At 38.8% G+C, this 23,447-nt stretch overlaps 1 protein-coding gene and 2 long non-coding RNA genes across 11 annotated transcripts; 2 read left to right on the top strand and 1 right to left on the bottom strand.

Annotated features, from left to right (window-relative positions):
* The first annotated feature begins 596 nt into the window (after positions 1 to 596).
* Positions 597 to 3,090, top strand: LOC110486425. 2 transcript variants are annotated; one of them, XR_002468071.2, is made up of 4 exons: positions 597 to 690; positions 1,211 to 1,306; positions 1,887 to 1,973; positions 2,408 to 3,090. It is a non-coding gene; the product is annotated as an uncharacterized LOC110486425 (long non-coding RNA). The 2 variants fall into 2 exon arrangements; XR_005035738.1 differs by lacking the exon at positions 1,887 to 1,973.
* A 269-nt stretch (positions 3,091 to 3,359) lies between these two features.
* On the bottom strand, positions 3,360 to 23,235 carry LOC110486424 (interferon-induced very large GTPase 1). 8 transcript variants are annotated; one of them, XM_036942428.1, is made up of 7 exons: positions 23,133 to 23,235; positions 22,144 to 22,205; positions 21,836 to 21,955; positions 17,397 to 17,523; positions 16,603 to 17,229; positions 9,776 to 9,819; positions 3,360 to 8,612 (listed from the first exon to the last, which is right to left on the bottom strand). In XM_036942428.1, the coding sequence occupies exons 3-7, from the start codon at positions 21,923 to 21,925 to the stop codon at positions 3,729 to 3,731; spliced, it is 5,772 nt and encodes a 1,923-aa protein (XP_036798323.1). In that variant the 5' UTR covers positions 21,926 to 21,955; positions 22,144 to 22,205; positions 23,133 to 23,235; the 3' UTR covers positions 3,360 to 3,728. The 8 variants fall into 8 exon arrangements, with proteins under 8 accessions (XP_036798323.1, XP_036798325.1, XP_021413699.2 ...); XM_036942430.1 differs by having other exon boundaries at positions 17,397 to 17,573; XM_021558024.2 differs by having other exon boundaries at positions 17,397 to 17,538; positions 23,133 to 23,234.
* LOC110486426 lies at positions 18,444 to 20,083 on the top strand. The gene is made up of 2 exons (XR_002468072.2): positions 18,444 to 19,490; positions 19,820 to 20,083. It is a non-coding gene; the product is annotated as an uncharacterized LOC110486426 (long non-coding RNA).
* Positions 23,236 to 23,447: the final 212 nt, after the last annotated feature.

Below are 23,447 nucleotides of genomic sequence, written 5' to 3' on the forward strand. Positions count from 1 at the left end.
TGAACCTTGGGACGTCCCACTAACCATAATCCTTACCTAACCTTAACCATTTAACATTTCTACTTCAATGGGGTAGGGACATCCCAAGGAGTCCAGATAGCAAGGACCATACTGTTTTGGACTGGATTTCAATATTATATCATACAATTAATTAAAACGCTGTCATTTAAGATATGTATAAAATTGTAGTTGTGGATTCATCTTCTTATTCTACCTGATGCCTTTTATAAAATATTTTCAATAGCGTTTTTGTGTGTTTGCACTTGGAAGACCATTCAAAGAGTCAAAAGTTTGATAGGCTAGGGAAGTCGTCACACTTTCCCAGCAGATATATCTGAATATACGGTTGATTCATAACATCTATTCATTGTTGTATTTGTTAAGGGCATATCATGCACTTTAACTGTCCAGTGTTTCAAGATTTATATTAAATATGACCTATAATTAATTACAATATTAGTTGTTAATTGTTATTTCCTCCCATTTTTTTATTATGTTAAAAAGCTGATTTTCTGTGTTTGAAACAACAGAATGCTGTGGGCTATACCAGTCGTTAAAAATATGAATGACAAGTAAACGACTTAACTGCCAGCTCAGCCAATGAGCCGTCTCGGCCAAAAACGTGACATCACGTTATATGAGGAAATAGCAAGCATTTTTGAAACGATCTATTTGAGATACAACTCAAAGGTGGGGTTTGAAGTGTGTTTTTTTCTGAAATGTATGCTTTAGCCACAAAATATGAGTAAAATATGAGTTATTATTTGGGTATGAGTAGCACAACATGAGCTTTTAAAAGTGAGATTTTTCACTGGACAGTCATTTACTTAAAACTCTGTCATTACAGCTCCACTAGCGGCTGTCAGTCAATCAGCATTCACGGTTCAAACCACCCGTTTATAATATACAGGGCAGCACTACATAGTTGATTACCAATCAGAGTGACTGATCAAAGATCAGGCTTTTCAGTGTGAGTAAAAGCATCAGTTTAGTAGGCAACTATCTTCACTGCCAGTCTGCCACCAAGCTTCTTGTCATAACCTAGTAAGTATCAGGGTGTGAGTGAGAGAACCATTTTTATTTATTTATTGAATCATCATTAAGCACGCCTCATTATCATGCTAATCAGTTGGTGACCTGTGTGAGGAGGGTTGCCCACATAAAAGGATAGTTCACACTTCCAACTAACATTTTACTCTCTGTATCTCAGGAAATAAGGTTATCTTGTCTGATCCCAGTCCGTCTTGCAACTCAAACCACATTCAGGGCCGCTTTCACCACCAGTGACAACATGGCAATGCCAATGGTAAGTCTCACTAAATGTCATGCTTTCATGTGCTGATACTTTTATTCCACACAGTTACTTACTTACTGAAGAGGCTGTGTTTATACAGGCAGCACCAAATCTTATCTTGTGTGGAAAAAGATCAGAATTGGGCTGCCTGTGTAAACGCAGCCATAGTGGCCTATATGCTTACTGCACTCAGATGTGTTACTGAGTGAATTAATTTAAACGATCAGGCCCTTGAGTCTTGATTATGTTTTGACAACATGGTAATTGTTGAAAAAGTAATCTATGCATGCACTGTACATTGATTCCAATGATTATTAAGTCATTACATATTTATAACCCAACATGACATTTGTTATGTTTGTTCCTTATATAATGACAAACTGGGGCGTAGGTTTAACTACTTTTAATTAACATATACTTCAGCTAGAAAAACCCTTGTTTAACCATGCAAGGCATTCTTCAACCACCTTCCCCGCCCGCATAGCCTGCTGGGTAACGTAGTCTAAATGTTAACAGAACACAATATTAAAATACAAAATCTCTTTTACCTTATGTTCAAAAGCACTCAATTTATTTACATGGTTCTTCATAGGAACTTGAGCTGAAGCATGTGGAGCTGAGAGCTGGAGACCAGTTCAAAGTACAGGGGAGGATTATGGATTAGAATGATTAGAATGAGGTACATTTAAGAAATTACATTTTTTATTTAACTAGTCTAGTCAGTTAAGAACAAATTCTTATTTACAATGACGGCCTACCCTGGTCAAACCCGGCCCAATTGTGCGCCGCCCTATTGGACTCCCAATCACAGCCGGATGTGATGCAGCCTGGATTCAAACCAGGTACTGCAGTGGCGCCTCTTGCACTGAGATGCAGTGTCTTAGAACACTGTGGCACTCGGGAGCTGCATTTAACTGTTTATATCACACAGAGGGACCCATAGCATTAAAAAATAAATAAACTACCAGGTTCACAAATTATTGCTCAAAAGAAGAGAGGACGGACCAGAGAAGGGTTTTGTTTTGGTATAATGTAGGTGTGAAATCCATTAATGTTAGACAGACATGTATTAGGGTTTCTGGAACAATGTTACTTCCTATTTCCCATATCCAGGTTCCAGATCGACCTGGCACTGCACTTTAACCCACGTTTCAATGATGACACTGATGGCACTGTGCTCGTGTGCAACTCAAAGATTGCCGGCTGCTGGGGGGATGAGAAGAGAGAGATCCACAATCCACTCCAACGGGGTTCTATATTCAAGGTGTGAAAATGGAGGTTGGAAAGATGGAGGGAGGTGGGTTTGATCCTGACTAGACAAACGGAGAATCTTGGGCAGTGTTTCAGGTGTTCAATATAACAGAAACAATTAGGGCCTATGTCCATGTAATCTCCTGCTAGTATCGTTTTAAGGAAACTAGTGCCAATACACTGCACAGTCTTTAGTCCAGCTTGTTCGTTGCAATTGGCCATGTGGGTGAATGTGCTACAACACTAATGATGTAAACAAATGGGGTTTCTCCCTCTCAAGATTGTACTGAAGCTGATGGGCGACATGTTTGAAGTGGAGATGCCTGATAGACAGGAGATCCAGTTCCCCAATCGTGAGGGCCTAGACGTCATTACCTACATTCGTATCAAAGGAGACCTCAAACTTATTTCTTTCAAAATCTACTACTATGAGGGGTGATTTAGTTTGCTTCTGTCCTAACCCATTGATCTATTACATTTATCAAATCATTGTTATAATATATGTATTAGTGAACTGTTGGACATATTAAATATGTATTTGGGTTGACCACAGTCTATCATTGTTTATATATTATTTTCCCATTGTACGGTATATTTGTTGCAATAATATTCACAATCACATGTACACTAAACACAAGGGTAATATGAGGATGTGGTTATGGTACTATCTGTCAATCATTTTGATTCCTTTACTACTACTACTACTACTACTACTACTACTACTACTACAAAAAGTGTTGCACCCACATCTTGGCCAGGTGAAATATTGGACTCCATATTGAAGTATATTGGTGAGAAAGAGCAAACTATGTCATAATTTCAGAGCATTTATTGAGTATTTGCTTACGGTAATACAATACAAATAGTACAAGGCTTTATCACTTGACAGGAAATGTGATAAATTGCTCACACTCAAAACATCTGCATATACATTTTTGATCCCAAAATGAGGCCAATAACTAGGCTTTTTCCTGTTAGTCTATCAGTTTGAGTTAAATGATTGAATCAAAATAAGATGTGTAGTAGGCCTAGCTGATTAGAATAGTAAAAGCGGTGCTTTATTGTACATTGCCAAGAGGTTTTTCAGTTTCTGACTATGTTCATGTTTACAATGTCAACATGTTTAAAATATCATGCTTGTGCCATTATGTCTATGTTTTTACTATTTGAGCTCCCCTTAGATTTACTTTAAGCTTTCAATAGCTTGCTCTTTTGTGAACTTCCTCCATTCTATTGGAATTTCACCTCTGCCCTGGAATTTTAGGTCATAATATCTTTCCAGATCTTTTTGAAATCGACAAACAAACCACTTCCAGTACGGAAGTTCAGAGAGGTCTGGTGTGATGCTCCAATCAGCAAATCTTGGGCCAGCTTTTCTGTATTCTTTCCAAAGATATGTATCCTCTGATTCATGGGATGGGTAAAACCGGCCATTACTTGATACTGAAGTTGTACAAAAATCGATGCTAAATTCTACTGTGTATCTGAAGTGCATTCCTATGATTCCTATAGGGCGATGAAAAGGGACATTGTGATCAATCGGTTTGTGCCCCTCCATGGTGTTTGTGCAGATGGCTTTACAGAAGGGACACTGTACCCAGCAGCAATCACAAAAGTGTTTGATCAGAATCTCATCTGGCCTCTCCCTGAACTGCTTCATGTCCAGGAGTGATACATTGCTGAGGCCTCTGTTGATCTCTATGATTCTGTTGGCAAGATCTTTCCTTACCTCTTCTTCGAGGAAGTCAAAGTCAGTTATGTCACAGAAATCACTGAAATGATTTTCAGCAAATTTCAGCTCATCTTTTAGAGCACTGGAAAGCTCTCTAAGCCACATGTTGGTGTCTCCATTCCTGTTTTTGACCGTCTTTGTTGCTGTATGCACTGCATGGCTCACACGCTGCTCTTTAGCTGTTATGTTCCCTTCAATCAAGGCAAGGACTTTGGACCTTTCTGTGAGCATGTATTTCTCTACATCCTCTCTAATAAATTTCTCAAAGTGTTTCCTTGGGTTGTGAATGTAGGTCATGAACTTGTCAAAGTTCTCCTTCTCCACCAGTGATATCAGGATGTGTTTCTCCATGTTAGACCTGTTTCCACTGAATGGTGGGTGACTTGATTGCATTTCTCCAGCTAAGTCAATGGCCGTCTGGTCATAGACCGCCTGTACAATCGATTCTTTCAGTGTGTTGCAAATGAACTCACCAAGCACAGCTGCAGATGTGGATCCTTTGCAGTAGCTCTTGAAAATCTTGTTGTACTGTGGCCTCTTCTGCTCCAGGTAAGTAAGGGCATCATTGTTGCTTCTGAATTTGCTATGGGAATCTGCTAACTTACTTCCTGCAAGCTCACACACATAAAGTGAAAGATCAATCGTAAACTCCTTTTTGAATGCATATTTTCTAAACTTTGATTCAAATTCCTTCACGCTTTCTTTGACGTGAGTTGCTATTTCTTGCATGTAACTGTCATTGTATCCCATCTTTTCTATGGGCTTTGTCTCGATTATCTTCTGGCTTTGTTTGTCAACATCATTGGTGAATGCTCTTATCAATTCATGATCTGTGTAAGTTAGAATGTTGCTTGGACCAATGTGGTCAATTGTCTTGTTCTCTGGAGACTTAAACCCCAAAAAACTCTTAAAAGCACCCCACACATTATTTTTCTGCAATTGGTCCTTGTTTGGCTTCCTTTGAGCATCTCTTGAGTGCCGATCGTCGTTAAAAAGATCTTGGTGCTTGGATACAATTGCATAGTTCGAATAACTCCCCAAGGTACAAATCTCACGGTACATTCCGCAACTTTTCCGATCATGTACAAGAGACAATTCATTACCGATCTCTCCAAGGATACAAGTCACATCATCCAATATGTTTATGTCCATAATGGAAGGTGTATCATTGGTCAACTCGGCAACCCACACCCCCCAAAGAGTATTGAATTCATTCTCAAGTTGTTTTTCATCCTTTGCCTTGTCCTTCAGTTTTGAGGCAAGTTCTTTGCTCTTTTGGAAGAGCTTGTTTTCATACTGTGTCTTCTTGTCATCCAGTTTTTTGCGCGCATCCCTCTGCTGAATAACCTCCTCTAACTTTCTTTTTGCTCCCTTCACAAGTTCATCATCAAACTCACACATTTTGGTTTGAAATCTCCCTCGCCACTGAATCAACATTTCTTTATCTCTGTCTTCATCAAAGTACTTTTTCATTGATTTGTCCACTTCTTCACGAGTCTTTCTCATTTCTTCAACAAGGTAATGTCTCTCAACCCTGTGAAGTTTTCCATTTTCGATTCGATTGTGCAGTTGATTTTCAATGGTTAGCATGGCACTCCTGAGAGCCCAGATCCATTTTCCATACTGAATCTCAAGTTTTCTGTAAACTGCAATTTCTAGTGTGTTTTTGAAGCTGAACACAAAGTTTTCATTCAGCAGTGCATTCCAAAGGTCTTGGATACTGCTTTTGAACTGTGATAATGTCATGCCAAAAGACTTCGATGTTTTAGAGAGGATTGTTTTCCTTAGCTCCTGGACATTCTCACTGTAGCATGGGTTTGGTGGGGCCATGGGTGGGCTGCCCTCCCACAGCTGGGAAAAGTATTTCACATCTCTTTGTATGTCAAATGCAATGACATCGCTGAAACACTCTGCATTACTGTCCTCTTCTTTGGCAGCTAACTGGGTCATCTCGTCTAGTTTGTCCTGTAAGCGCCTCTTTCCCTCCATGTTTTTCTCTCCAGCCGTGATGTCTCCAACATTCTGGTGCACAAACACACAACTTGGAGACAGATTAACTTTCTTCATCCTCATGAAGGCCTGAACAGCTATCTGAATGATGTCCTGCATCTCAGCAGGATTCTCTCCAAATATGTTGATCAAGGTCATGTTTCCAAGGCCAATGACAAAAGTTGCAAGTTCATTGTCATGGTGCACTGTTGCCTTTCCGGCCAACTCTAAAGCTCGAAGTCCCTCAGTGTCAACAACGAGAACATAGTCAAACCTAAAGTCATCTTTCATCTCCTCGGTCACTTTCACCAGTTGCATGAAAGCACCTCTGGTACACCTTCCAGCACTTACTGCGAATTGCAGTCCAAACATTGCATTCAGCATTGTAGATTTCCCAGTGCTCTGGATTCCCAAAATGGACAAAACAAAAACTCTCTGATCTCCTAGTTTCTTGATAACTTCATCTAAAACCCCATTAATCCACGTCAGTGGCACATGAGCTGCGTCACCATCCATTAGTTCCATTGGGTGTCCCGATATCATAAGTTCTGCCGCGAGCTCTGGAAGGTAAGACACGGTCACCTCACTTTCTCCTTTGCTTTGCCTGGCCACAGAGGCATGGGCTTCATAGATCTGTCCCATTTCCCTCAGAATGTGTTCAAATCCGAAGGTTGCTGCTTGCAGCTTCTCTGATATTTCTTCCAGCTCCATTTGTCTCATTTTCAGTTGCTCTGATTTATCATGCTTCTTTTTCAAAGCCAGGACCTCGGACCACTTTACATCATATTTGTGATGAAGGTCTGAGAGCTCATCTGAGGACAGGTCATCCAGTAGTATCCCTACCCACTTGAGGAAATATGATTTTTCTTTTTCTCCCAGAGATCGTAGACTTGTGATAAACATCTGCATGAGTTCAGTAAAGGCAACTTGATGTTGATGGTGTCGAATTTGCATCATTTCATGTTGTATTTTACTTCTTTCCATCTCTAGATTCCCTTGGAGACGATAAAGGTCTTTATTTTTTTGACACCAATTATGCCACAGCCTACCTTGACATGGAAGAAATTCTTCTTTGATCTTGGACAGTTCCATTTCCTTAAGCAGATCTGTTATCTGCAGAGCATTTGTCTTCCCTACTTGGCAATCTTCATCATCCTCATCTACTCTAAACCCTGAGTACTCTGCCATGTCCTCAAGTTTGAAGGAGCAACATGGTCTTGACAAATTATTTCTAATGATCCTTTTTAGTTCCTCAGACACATCTGACTGATTTCTGTCTCTCAAACCCATTTTGTACTTTCCCTTTTTAATTTCAGTTGCAACAGAATCCTCTTCAGTGAGCAGACATATCAGAGGTTTAGAAGACTTGAACAGCTCCTGCACGATTGCCATACTTTTGTCGCCTTTTCCAAGACTTGGTAAAAGGATAACATTGACTGAGGCTTTTTCAATCAGTCTGTCACGCTGAATTTCTTTCGCAATTGCGTCACCATGGAGATTACAGAATGCAACACAATCAGTGAAAATATCATTGGGCTTCCCAGCAGGACAATACCATGCAATCTCTACCACCCCATCCATTAGGAGGCAGGTTTTACTGCTTCCTGGACAGTGTCTGTGGAAGAATGTGCTGTGACGTTGGTTGATCAAGTTGCTCATCAGCTGAGATTTTGATGAGGACACAGAACCAAGCCTAAAGAATGACACCATTGGTGTTTCTGCCTTGTAAATAGGCATACTTTGGCTAGTGACTATATTAGAGTCATTGGTGGACTTCCAGGTTTTTCTGATTTGTCGAAATGTCCACAAAGGGCATTCAATCTCTTTGGTGAATGGATTTGGCACAAGCAAAGGCAAGGCATACTGACACAAGGACAGCTTTGTGACCATGAACTGCCGAAGGAAACTGTCTGAACAGTGAAACACTGCCATCTGGACGTCCATTGGGTGAACATGCGTGTTCCTCTTTAAATCACCAGAGACTGTGTTCTTGTTGAAAAGGGCATCAAAGGCACTTTCTTCTGTTTCTGCATTATCATTTCTGTTGTCATTTGTGTCATGCATCTCACTATTCTCATCTCTTACAGGAATGTACCTGGCTCTGTAGTCCAGCATCAATAACCTTTGTAGGAAAGTATGAGCAAGTTTGTTCTCTGTTTGGGGTTCATGTTGATGTTGAGCAGAAGAGCCAATGTTCAGGAAGTCTGCAGTTGTCAACTTATCTTGATATTTATCTTGAAGGTGAAGTCTACACATGAGCTCTGCTACTTTTGCTAGTTGTATATTTTCTGGGATGTTTTTTTCAATTAAACTCCCGCCGATTTCTTCAAGTATCTTTTCTTCTCCCTTTAACGTTAACCAAACACATTTTAATATCTTAGTAAGTCAAAACATCTGCCATACTATCAACACACATACTTAAGAGTGACGCAGAGTGATATTTTAAAGAAACTGTCTCTAGTGAAAGTCTACACACCCCTTGCAGTCTCACATTTTGTAGCCTTAAAATGTTATCTAAAAAGGGATTCAATTAGTTTTTTCCCCTACCGATCTACACAATCTACTTCACATTTTCAAAGTGAAAGAAAAATTATAGAATAGTGTCAATTTATTACAAATAAAAAAACAAAGATGTCTTGATTGCGTATCTCTTCACACCCCAGAGTAATAATTGGTGGAAGCACTTCTGGAAGCCATTACAACCTTATACCTGGGCTTTGGTCCTTTCATATTTCCTTTGATCCTGACAAACTCCCTAGTCCCTGCTGGTGATGAGCATACCCATAACAGGATGCTGCCACCACAATAGTTAAACACAGGAGGGTTTCACTCTGTGTTGTATTGGATTTGACCCAAGACTGTAGATTTTAATCTAGGCCAAAAAGTAATTCTATTTCCCGTATTGTCTTGCAGGATTACTTAACAGCCTTGTGAAAACAATGGATGATTTGGAGTGGATTTTTTTAAATCACAGGATTCCTCCTTTTCACTTTGTCACACAGGCCAGTAATGTGGAGTGGATGCAATGTGGTTGATCTTATGTATTTCCTCAGTATTGTGGTGGTAGCATCATTTTATGGGCATGGTTGTCACCGGCAGGGACTGGGGAGAATTGTATTTTTCAGCAAGACAATTACACAAATGGGAATGCCAAAGACACCAGAATGGCTTTCCGATAGTTGTTCAGTGTTCCTGAATGGTCCAGTCTCAGTCCTGACTTAGACACAAGGTTTAGAATCTTATTAAAAATGATTAACAGCTGCCAAAGATGCTTCCACCATGTCTTGATTCCATATGTCTTCACACATTTTTTTTTTTTTTTCATTCATTCATTTGGAAAGTGTTCTATAATTTTTCTTTAACTGAAAATGTGGAGTAGGTTCTGTAGATAAGTAGGAAAAATAGAATTTTAAGGCAGCAAAATGCAGACTGTACAAGGGGTGTGTAGAATTTCCCAAGGCACTGTATGTGATCTTACCAGAGATTGTGTAAGGTTATTTCAAATGTACCTTTTCTTTGTTTGCAACACCATCTTCAGGCAAGTCATCTGGAACTGTAAGCAAGAGGGACAGGAAAAAGTAAAGTGTATATTAGACACGTACAGTATGATGATGAAGTGTTTTCCTAATGTCTCAATTAGAGGTCGACCAATTAAATCGGAATGGCTGATTTTAATTAGGGCCGATTTCAAGTTTTCATAAAAATCGGAAATCTGTATTTTTGGGCTCCGATTTTGCTGCTTAAAAAATATATAGATTTTTTTTATACCTTTTTATTTAACTAGGCAAGTCAGTTAAGAACACATTCTTATTTTCAATGACTGCCTAGGAACGGTGGGTTAACTGCCTCGTTCAGGGGCAGAACGACAGATTTTCACCTTGTCAGCTCGGGGGATTCAATCTTGCAACCTTACAGTTAACCAGTTCAACGCAATAACCACCTGCCTCTCGTTGCACTCCAGAGACTGCCTGTTACGCGAATGCAGGAGAAGCCAAGGTAAGTTGCTAGCTAGCATTAAACTTATCTTAAAAACAATCAATCAATCATAATCACTTGTTATAACTACACATGGTTGATGATATTACTAGTTTATCTAGCGTGTCCTGCGTTGCATATAATCGATGCAACGCTGGGGGATGATTTAACAAAAGCGCATTTGCGAAAAAAGCACAATCGTTGGACGACTGTACCTAACCATAAACACCAATGCCTTTCTTAAAATCAATACACAGAAGTATATATTTTTAAACCTGCATATTTAGCTAAAAGAAATCCAGGTTAGCAGGCAATATTAACCAGGTGAAATTGTGTCACTTCTCTTGCGTTCATTGCACGCAGAGTCAGGGTATATGCAACAGTTTGGGCTGCCTGGCTCATTGCGAACTAATTTGCCAGAATTTTACGTAATTATGACATACATTGAAGGTTGTGCAATGGAACAATAATATTTAGACTTAGGGATGGCACCAGTTAGATAAAATACCGAACGGTTCCGTAATTCACTGAAATAATAAACGTTTTGTTTTCGAAATGTTAGTTTCCGGATTCGACCATATTAATGACCCAAGGCTCGTATTTCTGTGTGTTATGTTATAATTAAGTCTATGATTTGATCGCTCAGTCAGACTGCTCTATGGTAGGCAGCAGCAGGCTTGTAAGCATTCATTCAAACAGCACTTTAGTGCATTTTGCCAGCAGCTCTTCGCAAGCACAGCGCTGTTTATGACTTCAAACCTATCAGCCTAATGGCTGGTGTAACCGATGTGAAATGGCTAGCTAGTTAGCGGGGTGCATGCTAATAGCGTTTCAAACGTCACTCGCTCTGAGACTTGGAGAAGTTATTCCCCTTGCTCTGCAAGGGCCGCGGCTTTTGTGGCGCGATGGGTAACGTTGCTTCGAGTGTGGCTGTTGTCGATGTGTTCCTGGTTCGAGCCCAGGTAGGGGCGAGGAGAGGGACGGAAGCTATACTGTTACACTGGCAATACTATAGTGCCTATAAGAACATCCAATAGTCAAAGGTATATGAAATACAAATGGTATCGAGAGAAATAGTCCTATAAATACTATATTAACGACAACCTAAAACCTCTTACCTTGGAATATTGAAGTCTCATGTTAAAAGGAACCACCAACTTTCATATGTTCTCATGTTCTGAGCAAGGAACTCAAACGTTAGCTTTTTTACATGGCACATATTGCACTTTTACTTCTCCAACACTTTGTTTTTGCATTATTTAAACCAAATTGAACATGTTTCATTATTTATTTGAGGCTAAATAGGTTTTTATTGATGTATTATATTAAAATAAGTGTTCATTGAGAGAATGCCAAGAGTATGCAAAGCTGTCATCAAGGCAAAGGGTGGCTACTTTGAAGAATCTCAAATATAAAATATATTTTGATTTGTTTAACACTTTTTTGGTTCCTACATGATTCCATGTGTGTTATTTCATAGTTTTGATATCTTCACAATTATTCTACAATGTAAAAAATAGTAAAAAATAAAGAAAAACCCTTGAATGAGTAGGTGTGTTCAAACGTTTGATTGGTACTGTATATAGAAATGAAACACTAATATATCTTGATTACATAAATATTCAACCCCCTGAGTCGATACATGTTAACACCTTTAGCAGCGATTACAGCTGTGAGTCATTCTGGGTAAGTCTCTAAGAGCTTTACACACCTGGATTGTACAATATTTTCACTTTATTCTTTTTAAAATTCTTCAAGCTCTGTCAAGTTGGCTGTTGATCATAGCTAGACAGACATTTTCAAGTCTTACCATAGATTTCAAGCCGATTTAAATCAAATCTCTAACTAGACCACTCTGGAACATACACTGTCTTCTTGGTAAGCAACTCCAGTGTATATTTGGCTTTGTGTTTTAAGTTATTTTCCTGCTGAAAGGAGAATGTGTCTCTGAGTCTGTTGGAAAGCAGACTGAACCAGGTTTTCCCTCTAGGATTTTGCGTGTGCTTAGCTCAATTCTGTTTCTTTTTATCCTAACACACTCCCTAGTCCTTACCGATGACAAGCATACCCATTACATGATGCAGCCACTACCATGCTTCAAAATATGAAGAGTGGTGCTCAGTGACATGTGGGATTTTCTCCAAACATAATGCTTTGTATTCAGGACATAAAGTTAATTTATTTTACACATTTTTTGCAGTTTTACTTTAGAGCCTTAATGCAAACAGGATGCATGTTTTGGAATATTTGTATTCTCTACAGGCTTAATTTAGGTTAGTATTGTGGAGTAACTACAATGTTGTTGATCCATCCTCTGTTTTCTTCTATTCCAGCCATTAAACTCATTGGCCTCATGGTGAAATCCCTGAGTGATTTCCTTCCTCTCCGACAACTGGGTGTATTGATACACCATCCAAAGTGTAATTACTAACTTCACCATGCTCAAAGGGATATTCAATGTCTGCTTTGCGAGGCATTGTAAAATCTCCCTGGTCTTTGTGGTTGAATCTGTGCTTGAAATTCACTGCTCAACTGAGGGACCGTACAATTATCTGTATGTGTGCAGTACAGAGATGGGGTAGTCATTAAAATAACATGTTAAACACTATTATTGCACACAGAGTGAGTCCATGCAAGTTATGTAACTTGATAAGCACATTTTTACTCCTGAACTTATTTAGGCTTGCCATAACAAAGGGGTTGAATACTTAGTGACTGAACATTTCCAAAAACATAATTCCACTTTGACATTATGGGGTATTGTGTGTAGGCCAGTGACACACAATTTCAATTTAATCCATTTTAAATTCAGGCTGTAACACAAGAAAATATCAAGTGGTGTGAATACTTTCTGAAGGCACTGTAATGTTAGCTGTCAAACTACTTACTTGCGAGTTACAGATTGAAAACATTTTCTGTGATCTCAATCTATCTAGCTACCAATTTTGTGTCTGGTGGGGACGTTTACACCAGGGCAACAAGCCGATAAGGCACGTACATAAGACAGCTGGAATTCCTGTTTGTACATTACCAAACTGATGTTCGTATCTGTGCAGATTGGTATGTCGGAACATTGTTTGCCTCACACATTAAAAATCTGTCTATGGCACAGGTGTCAAACTCATTCCATGGAGGGCCGAGTGGCTGAGGGTTTTTTGCTCCACCCTTGTACTTGATTGATGGTTGTCTAGGGTTTAATTGAATGGAAAAACCAAAAACCTGCAGACACTAGGCCCTCCATGGAATTAGTTTGACACCCCTGGCAGACTAATCGATTCCTCCAGATTAGTTTTTTGGTACATATGTATTATTTTTTGTTATTACATTTCTGATGTCAGAATGGCCATATTCTGCAAAACACACAACACTAAGATGTTAAAACTAAAAATTCGTATTGATAGTTTCTGTAAGATCAAATTGATATTTACTGTTTCAAAGGCATCTCTAAATAATGTTAATTTAACCATTCTTCTTTTTGTTTAAAATGCAATTTGTACTGCTATAGTGTTAAATATTAAAATAAAGTCTTATTCCAAATGAACCAACTCCCCCACCTCTGTGTCATAGTTTAAACATTTTTTTTCCCATGTGGCTGCACTTGTCATCCCTGAACAGTCCCTTATTTCAGCCCCGTTTCAGGTGTCCCAACCTTTCTTTCTACAAAAAAAAGGTAATTTTGTCTGCAAGAGGCATGAATTATTTCAGGCTGACCACGATTCCAGATAGTAGCTTAAGGTAGTAGCTTAAGGTCTTATTTGGGATTAGCTGTTTACATGCACCTTTGATATCCCGCTCACGAGTATCACTGTACCCATGAATAAACAGAATATTCCTCAGTTCATATGGGTTAAATGGAATAGTAACTGAACTATGGACACTGACAGTAGGCCTAAAACCTCACACATGTTGTATAATATACTATTAACTCCTGCAAAAGTATGCATCTCTTGCAGTAAACTAATACAAAAAAATGTCATTGTCTCGGAACAGGAGTGGAGAAATATTAGTTCTTTCTTTCAGCATCTCCTGAGAAAATGCAAATGTGCATGTAATATGTTATCTTTGAAACTGTTATACAAGCAGAAGGAATTTCAACCACAAAATGTGCATCCAAGACCAACTGAAGTCTTATCATAAATGGGTTTCATCCTTTTCTCAGCTTAAAACCTGTCAACTGATGACATTTGGACATTTTGCACAGGACCTATCTTTCCACAGTTTTGGAGTTATTGCGTTTTCTTCCCGGTCCCTAAACGAAATGGACAACTTTACCGGTGTTAACTATATACTGTAGATTACAAATGCATTCATTCTATCGCTGTAAGACATTATTCCGGTGACCACTACTTTATTTAATCTTCTGGAGCAGCAAGTTATGACAGAAGAGAAGCTGCAACTTGTTGACAAACAAATGGCCTACCAATTTTCTACATTTTTATATGGCCTACCAAATGTCAGAAATTATAAGCAGAAACTTGTCTAAATTAGGGGTGAAAATAGCCAGTAGGCAATATGGTCCAGTATGAGAATAGGCCAAGTAAATTATTATGAAATGACTTTGGTGGATCAAACCTACTTTTTGAAATGATTTGTTTGACAATCAGATGAAAACATCACACAACACCCATGATATGTGAAACTGAGTCTGCACAGACCACGAAAAAATAACAGTAAATGGGATAAGATGTTTACACGCCACAGTACTCTGTCTAAGGTCAGCATATCCCAGGCATCTTATCCAGGTTTTTCATAACCGGGATACAAGCTTTTTGGGTTATTGTAAACGGGATATGATGTTTATATGCCTCAACTCAAAAACAGAATACTTGTCACGACTTCCGCCGAAGTTGGCTCCCCTGCCTGTCGTCGTCACCGTCCTACTAGCCGCCACCGATCCCTTTTTCGTTTGTTTGTCTGTTTTGTCTTATTAGTTTCACCTGTTTCTGTTTGGTTTAATGAGCTTCCCTATTTTTAGTAGGTGGACCCGCCCTTGCTATGTGCGGGATTGTCTTTATGTTACTTGTGTGTGTTTTAGGTAGAGGTGGATTTATTTTCTTAATTTGACACCCTGTGTTTTTTGGGTAGTCACGTTGTTGTCCGCGCCCTGTATTGTTGGGCTGATCATTTTGTGTGCGGAAGTAAAGAGCACTTTTCCCCAGTGGAACTCTCTGCGTCTGATTCCTTCACCCGCGTGACAATACTTAAGTATCCCGAATAGTAATGGGATATTGGTGTGCACTAAAAACTGCTATGGTGAAAGCCCTTCTGAAGAAAAGTAATCTAGATTCTTCAGCTTTTAGCAATTTTTAGCCAATCTCCAACGTTCCATTCTTAAGCAAAATTCTGGAGAAATTGGTGTTCAAATAGCTAAATTATTTTTTAAGTGACAACAGTATTTAAAAAAAAAATCCAATCTGGTTATCGTGCCCAGCACAGAGACAGCCTTAGTTAAGGTAGTAAATGATTATAGAGCCAACACAGATGCCAAACAGCTCTCTGTCCTTGTACTGTTAGATTTAAGTGCTGCATTCGACACTGTTGACCATGATGTCTTTCTGGACAGACTGGAGAGGTGGGTTGGCCTCTCCGGTTCTAAATTGGTTTTAGACCTATTTAACCGGTCAAGTTTTTTGTGACCCTTGGTGAACATAACTCAGAGAAAATACATATCACATGTGGTGTTCCACAAGGTTCGATTTCGGGTCCGGTACTGTTCAGTTTGTATATGTTACTCCTTGGCAGCGTTATCAGAAAGCACAGCATTGATTTTCAATGCTACGCAGACGATACACAAATTTACATTTCTGTGTCACCAGAGGATTTTAGATCCACTGAAAAATTATTAGTCTGTATTAGTGATTTAAATACTTGGTTGGCTCATAACTTCCTCCAGTTAAAGACCAAGGTATTTATTGTTGGAGCCAAAGCATAGAAAGAGAATCTAGCCGCACATTTGAATTCCCAGGCAATAAAGATAAAACACCAGGTAAAAAACGTTGGTGTTATTTTCAATTATGGACTACATTGAGTCACACATTAGGAATGTGACCAAAATAGCTTTTTACCACCTGAGGAACATTGCCAAGATGAAGCCGTTTCTCTCTGTCTGATACAGAGAGACTCATCCATGCTTTTATTACAAGTAGGCTTGACTTCTGTAATGCTCTCCTGTCTGGTCTACCCAAGAAAGCCATTGGTCAACTACACTGCACTCTGCCTATCTTAATATGAAAGATATAGACCGGAAAACTGGTTTTGGATATAGTCAACGATCGGGGTAAGTGTGTGTGTAGACGGAGCCACATGTCAAGATGGGGAAAGTCCTCCTACAGCTGCTGCATCCAATGCATCGAGGACATACCTGATGCAGTTTTCTCCTCGCTTTGTGATCGGTCACCCCAATCTGTTTTCAGTTGCTGTTTCCTGATCTCTTCATCATACATTTCTCCTGTGTAGCAGCATGGATCATTTTCAGACACCATGAGGTCTATCTGTTCAAGTAATGTTGAAATCTCGGTTGGATCATTCATACTCTTTTTGCAGGTGAGATACCTATTTCCACACATTTCTGTGAGATCCATCAGATCATTGTTGTCCTTTAGATCACCCAACCCAAAGTCTTGGTCATTCTTGTGGGTAAAGACGATTATTGTAAAGGCAAGGGCTCCCTCTCCAAGCATTCTTTCCAGCCACCCCACTCCCATTTTGAATTCATCAATATGCTGGCCCAATGGTAGAAGTAAGAGGACAGCATTGATACCCTGCTTATGCACAAGTGGACCTATGTGATTCTCCTGGGTAAGTTCAGAACTCTGCAAGCCCAGCATGTTGATGACAGAGACACAACGACCGGACAAATCATACATCCTGGGTGCTATCTGTGAGAGTTCTGCTGCTGGTAGATCATCTTGACCAAGAAGGAGATTTCCAGATTCAATCTCCATAGAATCAGTGCCACCAATCAATGCAATTGTCAGAACAGGAGTCACTGAAAAACAATTATAAGGACAATTAAATGTACATACTGTAAGTTAGCTGTAAATCACGTACAATGCTATGACATGATGGTTGACTAAAACAATCTCACCTGTCTTCTAATTGTAAGTTGCTCTGGATAAGAGCATCTACTAAATGACTCAAATGTAAATTTCTTACTGCTTTGTGCAAAATTAGAAGACGTTGTGATTTCTGTCTTTTCTTCATCAGTCTTGGTTGTCTTGTCATCCTGTTGGTCGCTGTGTTGACTCTCTCTGTCTGTGATGTCAAGGGCCTCAGGCTCCAACTGTAGAAATAGTTGCTGTGGATGTATCATGGGAGTATCAAAATACATATCTAGATTACATCATTTGAGTACAAACATTTATAAGTATTTTGTTAAAGTTACTGTGTAAATTAAAAGGTAGTGGTCAGATTACATTTACTTCAGACCCAAGGTTTGGAAAAAATGGGAACGCCCTTGTCATGCAAATTCTGCATAGGTTTGCGCAAATATTAACAACATATTGAAAAGATGAGTAAATTATTTCAGAAGCTAGCAGATTCATTAACTACCAACAACAGCTGCAAATCCCAATGAAACTACATCATGTTTTGATGTTCACTTTCCTTGCTTTGTCTAACAACACTATCATGAATCTAGAAAATAGGTTTTGTGGGTCTGCGTGCAGTATATATTTAGTTTCATAGCACAAACGTTTGCTAGCAAGTTTCTCACACTGTCTTTAGTTGTGGCCTGCCAGGGCAAGTCCAGGAGGGTTGCCTAGCAATGACCCCACTTCCCAATTTTAGAACACTATCTTCACTGTCCTAGATGGGCATTTAGGTTCTGGTCAAGTCACCAAAAAATAACACGACTTTTGGGCTATTCAACACCCTAAAATTGCCACTTTCTATGCTGAAATTACACAAGAATGTCACAAAACCTCCAGGGTGTCCGTCGTATTGTAGCGGCATTTTTTGCAGTAACGGTCCCTTTATCAACTTTTGATTTTTTTTATTAGACCACTCGCAGAACAGCTCCCCTCCTTTGTAAAGGACACCAGCAGTATGATCTCTATTATTGAATCTCTTGATTCTCTCCCTGTGAATACTTTGTTTGTTACTTTTGATGTTGAGTCGTTATACACGAATATTCCACACGGGGGCGATATTGAAGCCATGAAACATTTTCTTCTGCAACGTGACCCTAATGAACTACCTTCCAGGGCATGCATTATAACGTTTGCTGAAATAGTACACACACGTTTAGAAACTATTTCATGTTTCTAAATTATTTCTTTATTCAGACGACGGGTACTGCTATGGGATCCCTTATGGCTCTTAACTATGATAATTTGTATGTGAAACAGTACTCAATACTCTCAAAAAATATTTATTGCCTAACATTATTATATGGAAACGGTTCATTTATGGTATTTTTGTTCTATGGAGGGGTGATGCAAAACAGCTCCAGGCATTCCATGCTTTTCTTAACTCTTATTCTGAGCACCAGAGATTTACTATGCAATCTGGCACACGTCAAATCCGTGTCCTTGATCTTCTGATTGTTGTGAGGATAATGTTCTATTCACTGATATATACAGGAAACTTACTGATCGTAACAGTTTGTTGAGGGCTGATAGTGGTCACCAGCTTCCCTTGAAAAACAGTTTTCCCTACAGCCAATTCTGTCGAATCAAAATAATTTGCAAAAAACAATCAGATTTCGAAAGAAATATGTCTGAGATGCAAAGAAAATTCAAGGACAGCGGGTACAAAAATGGTCAGATTAAAATAAAAAACAAAGCATTCTTACTACCTGCTATTCAAAGTGCTCTGAACAAATTAAGGGGAATCGTTCGCAAACATTGGCACATTCTAAAATCGGTAATGTGTTTTCGGACATATTCTCGCGGGGCAGAAATCTCAGAGCACAATTGTTAAACTCTGATTTACCACCCCAAAACAACGCCTCTACCGGATGGAAACTACAAGTGTAATGGCTGCGCTCAATGCAATGGCACTTACAAACGTAGCTCCTTCAAACACCCCCAAACAGGGAAACAAATCCACAATTAAAGGTATTTGTGCTCCAATGATGCAGTTGTTTATTTTATGAATTGTAATTGTGGTAAAACGAAGTGCGAATTAAAAGTATGAATCTCGGAGTATCATAAAAACCAGTTGCGGCCTACTTTTTGGAATCGAACCACTCGATTTTGTCCCTACGTTATATCGGCACCGAACACGTCACCATCCCTAGGAGAGGAGGTATCTTTGATCGTATCCTATCCATTTCTGTTTTTTTATATGTTCTATTTATATCTGTAAATTAAATTACAGATATCTGTAAATTATATCAAGCCACATACAGCCATGATTACAGGCACATGTGTGTGTCCCTTTACACTATATAAACTAGTGACCCGCAGTGTTTGTCATTATACCCTGATTAAGACAGCTTGTCTGTCGAGCTGTTGGTTATTAGGTTATTCAATTATTGCATCTTTGCGCCAAGTGTGCGCTCTCCTTTTCAAGTGTTCTACTCCGCTTGCCAGCACCTCGCCTAATAAACAAGTGTGCGTTTCTTTCGCCTCCAGATGTGCCTAGCAACACGTACCTCGGGAGGCAACGGGTGTTCGAGCAGTAAGGGCTAACAAAGCTGTCTGTAGACGAAAGTCGGCAAATTAAGTCGTGGGGAGGTGCATCTGCGACAGCCGAAAGTCGGACACTAGTGGTTTTCCAACAGCAAGGCTCAGATCAACATGGCAGTGTCAACATAATTGCTATTGCTTATAAAAAAAATGTCTTTGTACATTTCGAAATAAACTTTTCTATACCCCCATATCACACACTTACAAACTGAAAACTTGCATACTACTAATTGGTTAGAAACAGACCTCAAATATAACTTTCATTTGTATCTGCTTTAGAATCGTGGAAAAGTTGGGTTCTGTTTAGGGTCACGCTTGTGTGGGTCAAACAAAAACAATGATTGGTGTGTCACAAAAATACAGTAGACAGAGCCATGGATGCAAGGTCTGACCATAATTTTAGATATAATTTGGCTTACTGGGATCTCCTTAAAATGTTGATATTTGGTTACATTGACAACCAAATATAATCATATCACATTTGTAATACAGAAAATAGCCTATTAACTTATTTACATGTTACCTAACTATATATTAATTACTGTAATGTGGCTCCCGAGTGGCGCAGCGGTCTAAGGCACGACATCTCAGCGCTAGAGGTGTCACTACAGACCCCGATTCGATTCCAGGCTGTATCACAACCGGCCGTGATTGGGAGTCCCATAGGGCGGCGCACAATTGGCCCAGCGTCGTTACGGTTTGGCTGGGGTAGGCCGTCAATGCAAATAAGAATTTGTTCTTAAATGACTTCCCTAGTTAAATAGAAAGAAATACAATGTTGGATTCATGTCTCCATCTCCACCCAAAATCACAGTTAAAAATAGTTCCATCTGTGCCACTGACTTAATCATATTCTTTAACTTAGATTCTTGACCTGGATGGAGACATGAATAGAGACATGAATCTCCACAGTATCAGCCAAACAGTAGCAGTATCAGCCAAACAGTAGCTGCTATAGCCAAGTAAATCTTCTTCAAATGTTGATATTTGGTTGCATAGACAACCAAACACAATTCAATATCCCTTTTGTAATACAGTAAATAACAGTATTTATTCAACCTTAAAATAAGTATTTATTCAACCTAAAATGAGTAAAACATCCATGGACACATTTTGTGGTTACTGTAATTTGTAAATGTCTTGTATATAATCCTAGAAAGCTTGCATGTTCAAGATGACATGCGAAGGTCGCAGATCTATGGAGATCTTCTCAATTGCTCTGATGTTAAAGTCTGGTCTCATAGACTAGATGTAACATAGTAAACGAAAATCCGGGACACGGCAGAATTTTGAACAGCATGTACTTTTAATGCAATCTTAACCACAATTTCGGATATTTGTTTTTGCTATTAGATGCAGCACAGTGATAGCACATTCTGTTGTTCTATAAACAAAATATCAGATATTGTTTTCCCATTGGAACTTTGTTTTGCTTTTAAATGGTTGGAAGAGCAGTGATGACCCATTTAGGTAACAACTAAACCAAAACTCTGACATTTTTTTCCATTGGGATTTAGTTGTGCTTTTAGATGATTGAATGCATAGTAATAACACATTGGGAAATCAACAAATATTTGGCTGTCTTTTTGAGTGGGTGATTAAAAGTTGTAATTACATTTTAAATATTTAGCAGACACTCTGATCCAGAGCAACAATTGAGGTTAAGTGCCTTGCTGAAGGGCACATCGACAGATGTATCATCTAGTCGGCTCAGAGATTCAAACCAGCAACCTTTCAGTTACTGGCCCAATGCTCTAAACTACTAGGCTACTATGTTGTCCCCTCTCATTGATCAACGTCTAAGCCAAATATTTCCCAATTGTCCACATTGAAATAATGTGCCCAGTAGAATGCTTGTCTCTTTGTCTCTGTTTTAATGAGAATGTTCCTGATTTATTTGAGAGTCAATTCCTGACACTCTCTGTCTTGCTGTTCCTAACACGATGTTCATCAGTTACTCACATGTTCTTCTCCTTGATATGTACACTCAGACGACGGATCCAGTGCGTCCTCAGTCTCTGTCTCCATTTCCTTATTTTCTCCAGTCTCCATTATTAGCTGCTACTAGTCACTGCAACAAAACTTAAGAAAAATCAATCAGTTGTATATTATTATATTCACTTCAGTTACCTTACATCAAAACAATACTTTTGTTAGTATTTTACTACATAAAGCAGCACTTCATTGAAAACAGTTGAATTAATAGTAAATAATACAATTCTACTGTATCCGCAGATTTAGTAGAATCTACACATTCTGTTCATGCTCACTTTCAGTTCATGATTTTTCTTTGGATCCCCATTATCTGTTGAAGAAGCAGCAGCTATTCTTCCTGGGGTCCACACAAGACATAGAACATGGCAAAATACACAACACTAATGGACAGGAACAGCAGCACACATTTCATCTAAGGACACTCTGACGAAAGAACAATTAGACTATTACGAAAAAGAAAGAAAATTAAGAAATTCATTAATAATGCAAAGAAAAATGCGTGTGTAGAGTGTGTGTGTGTCTCTTCGCAGTCTGCGTTGTTCCTTGAGATGATGTTTATTCTGTTTTGTTTTTTACAGATTGAGATACCGGAGTTACTATAGAGTACCAGTGTCCGTGTTGAGTGTCCTTCCCTATAAGTGTGCTGAAAGTCAGTTGTTAAATTATTCACAGAGAAATAGCATTGTATCTTGTCAAACACAATCTTTTCTATAAGTTTGCTAGGAACTGGCAGCAAGCTGATTGGGCGGCTGTTAGAGCCAGCAAAGGGAACTTTAACATTTTTGGGTAGCGGAATTACTTTAGCTTCCCTCCAGGTCTGTGGACAAACAATTTTCAAGATACATCACAAAGTACCATTGGGTTTTGTAATTGGTTTGTTTGAACAATGAAATTAGCTCCATAATAGATAACATGATTTGGTTGAAATAGAATAATTATGTGAATCTTTAGTGTACATTTTGAGCTTGACTGTGTCATTTGGTATGACATATTTACGAACACATAAATAAACATACAAAATAAAACAAATATATACATATAAAGGAAAGGATTTGTTTTTTTTAAGTCAGTCTTTTGCCGCATCTATGTAAATTCATCTTTACATTAGAATGTTTGGTTTTTATGCTATTTTATGCTACTTACACTGTATTATACTACTTACTCTGTATTATACTACTGACACTGTATTATACTACTTACACTGCCATACTACAGTTACCATGAGGTGCAACATAAACAAACATACATTATAAAGGTTACTTACAGTTTGCAAAGTGATATCCATTTGTTGTCTGTTCACAATGTAGACTGAAGTGAAACTTTTATCCACAGGGTATTTATAAGGCCTTCAGTATCTTTCAAAACATCATTTCCTGGAAATCACATGACAATGTGTAAATGAAACTTAAGACATTTGAGATGGCAAAAAAGTTTGGTTAGCAATCAGTACACTGTAACTAATGCTGTTTATCGCAAGGCAAACATAAAATAAGACATTCATCAAATTATATATTTTACTTGAATGTAAATTAAAAATGAAGTGCAAAGTCTCCAAAATCCTTTATTGGAGTGGTGGGGA

This window comes from Oncorhynchus mykiss, chromosome 13, assembly GCF_013265735.2.
Source record: "Oncorhynchus mykiss isolate Arlee chromosome 13, USDA_OmykA_1.1, whole genome shotgun sequence".
NCBI lineage: Eukaryota > Metazoa > Chordata > Actinopteri > Salmoniformes > Salmonidae > Oncorhynchus > Oncorhynchus mykiss.

Excerpts from the sequence above, each read along its gene's own strand:
- LOC110486424 (XM_021558024.2), bottom strand. The coding sequence starts at position 21,925 with ATGGAGACTGGAGAAAATAAGGAAATGGAGACAGAGACTGAGGACGCA. Across the intron at positions 17,230-17,396 it reads TTCTAATTTTGCACAAAGCA|TGACTCCTGTTCTGACAATT; the intron begins GTAAGAAATTTA and ends ATTGTTTTTCAG. Across the intron at positions 8,613-9,775 it reads GTGTTGCAAACAAAGAAAAG|GGAGAAGAAAAGATACTTGA; the intron begins GTACATTTGAAA and ends TTAACGTTAAAG.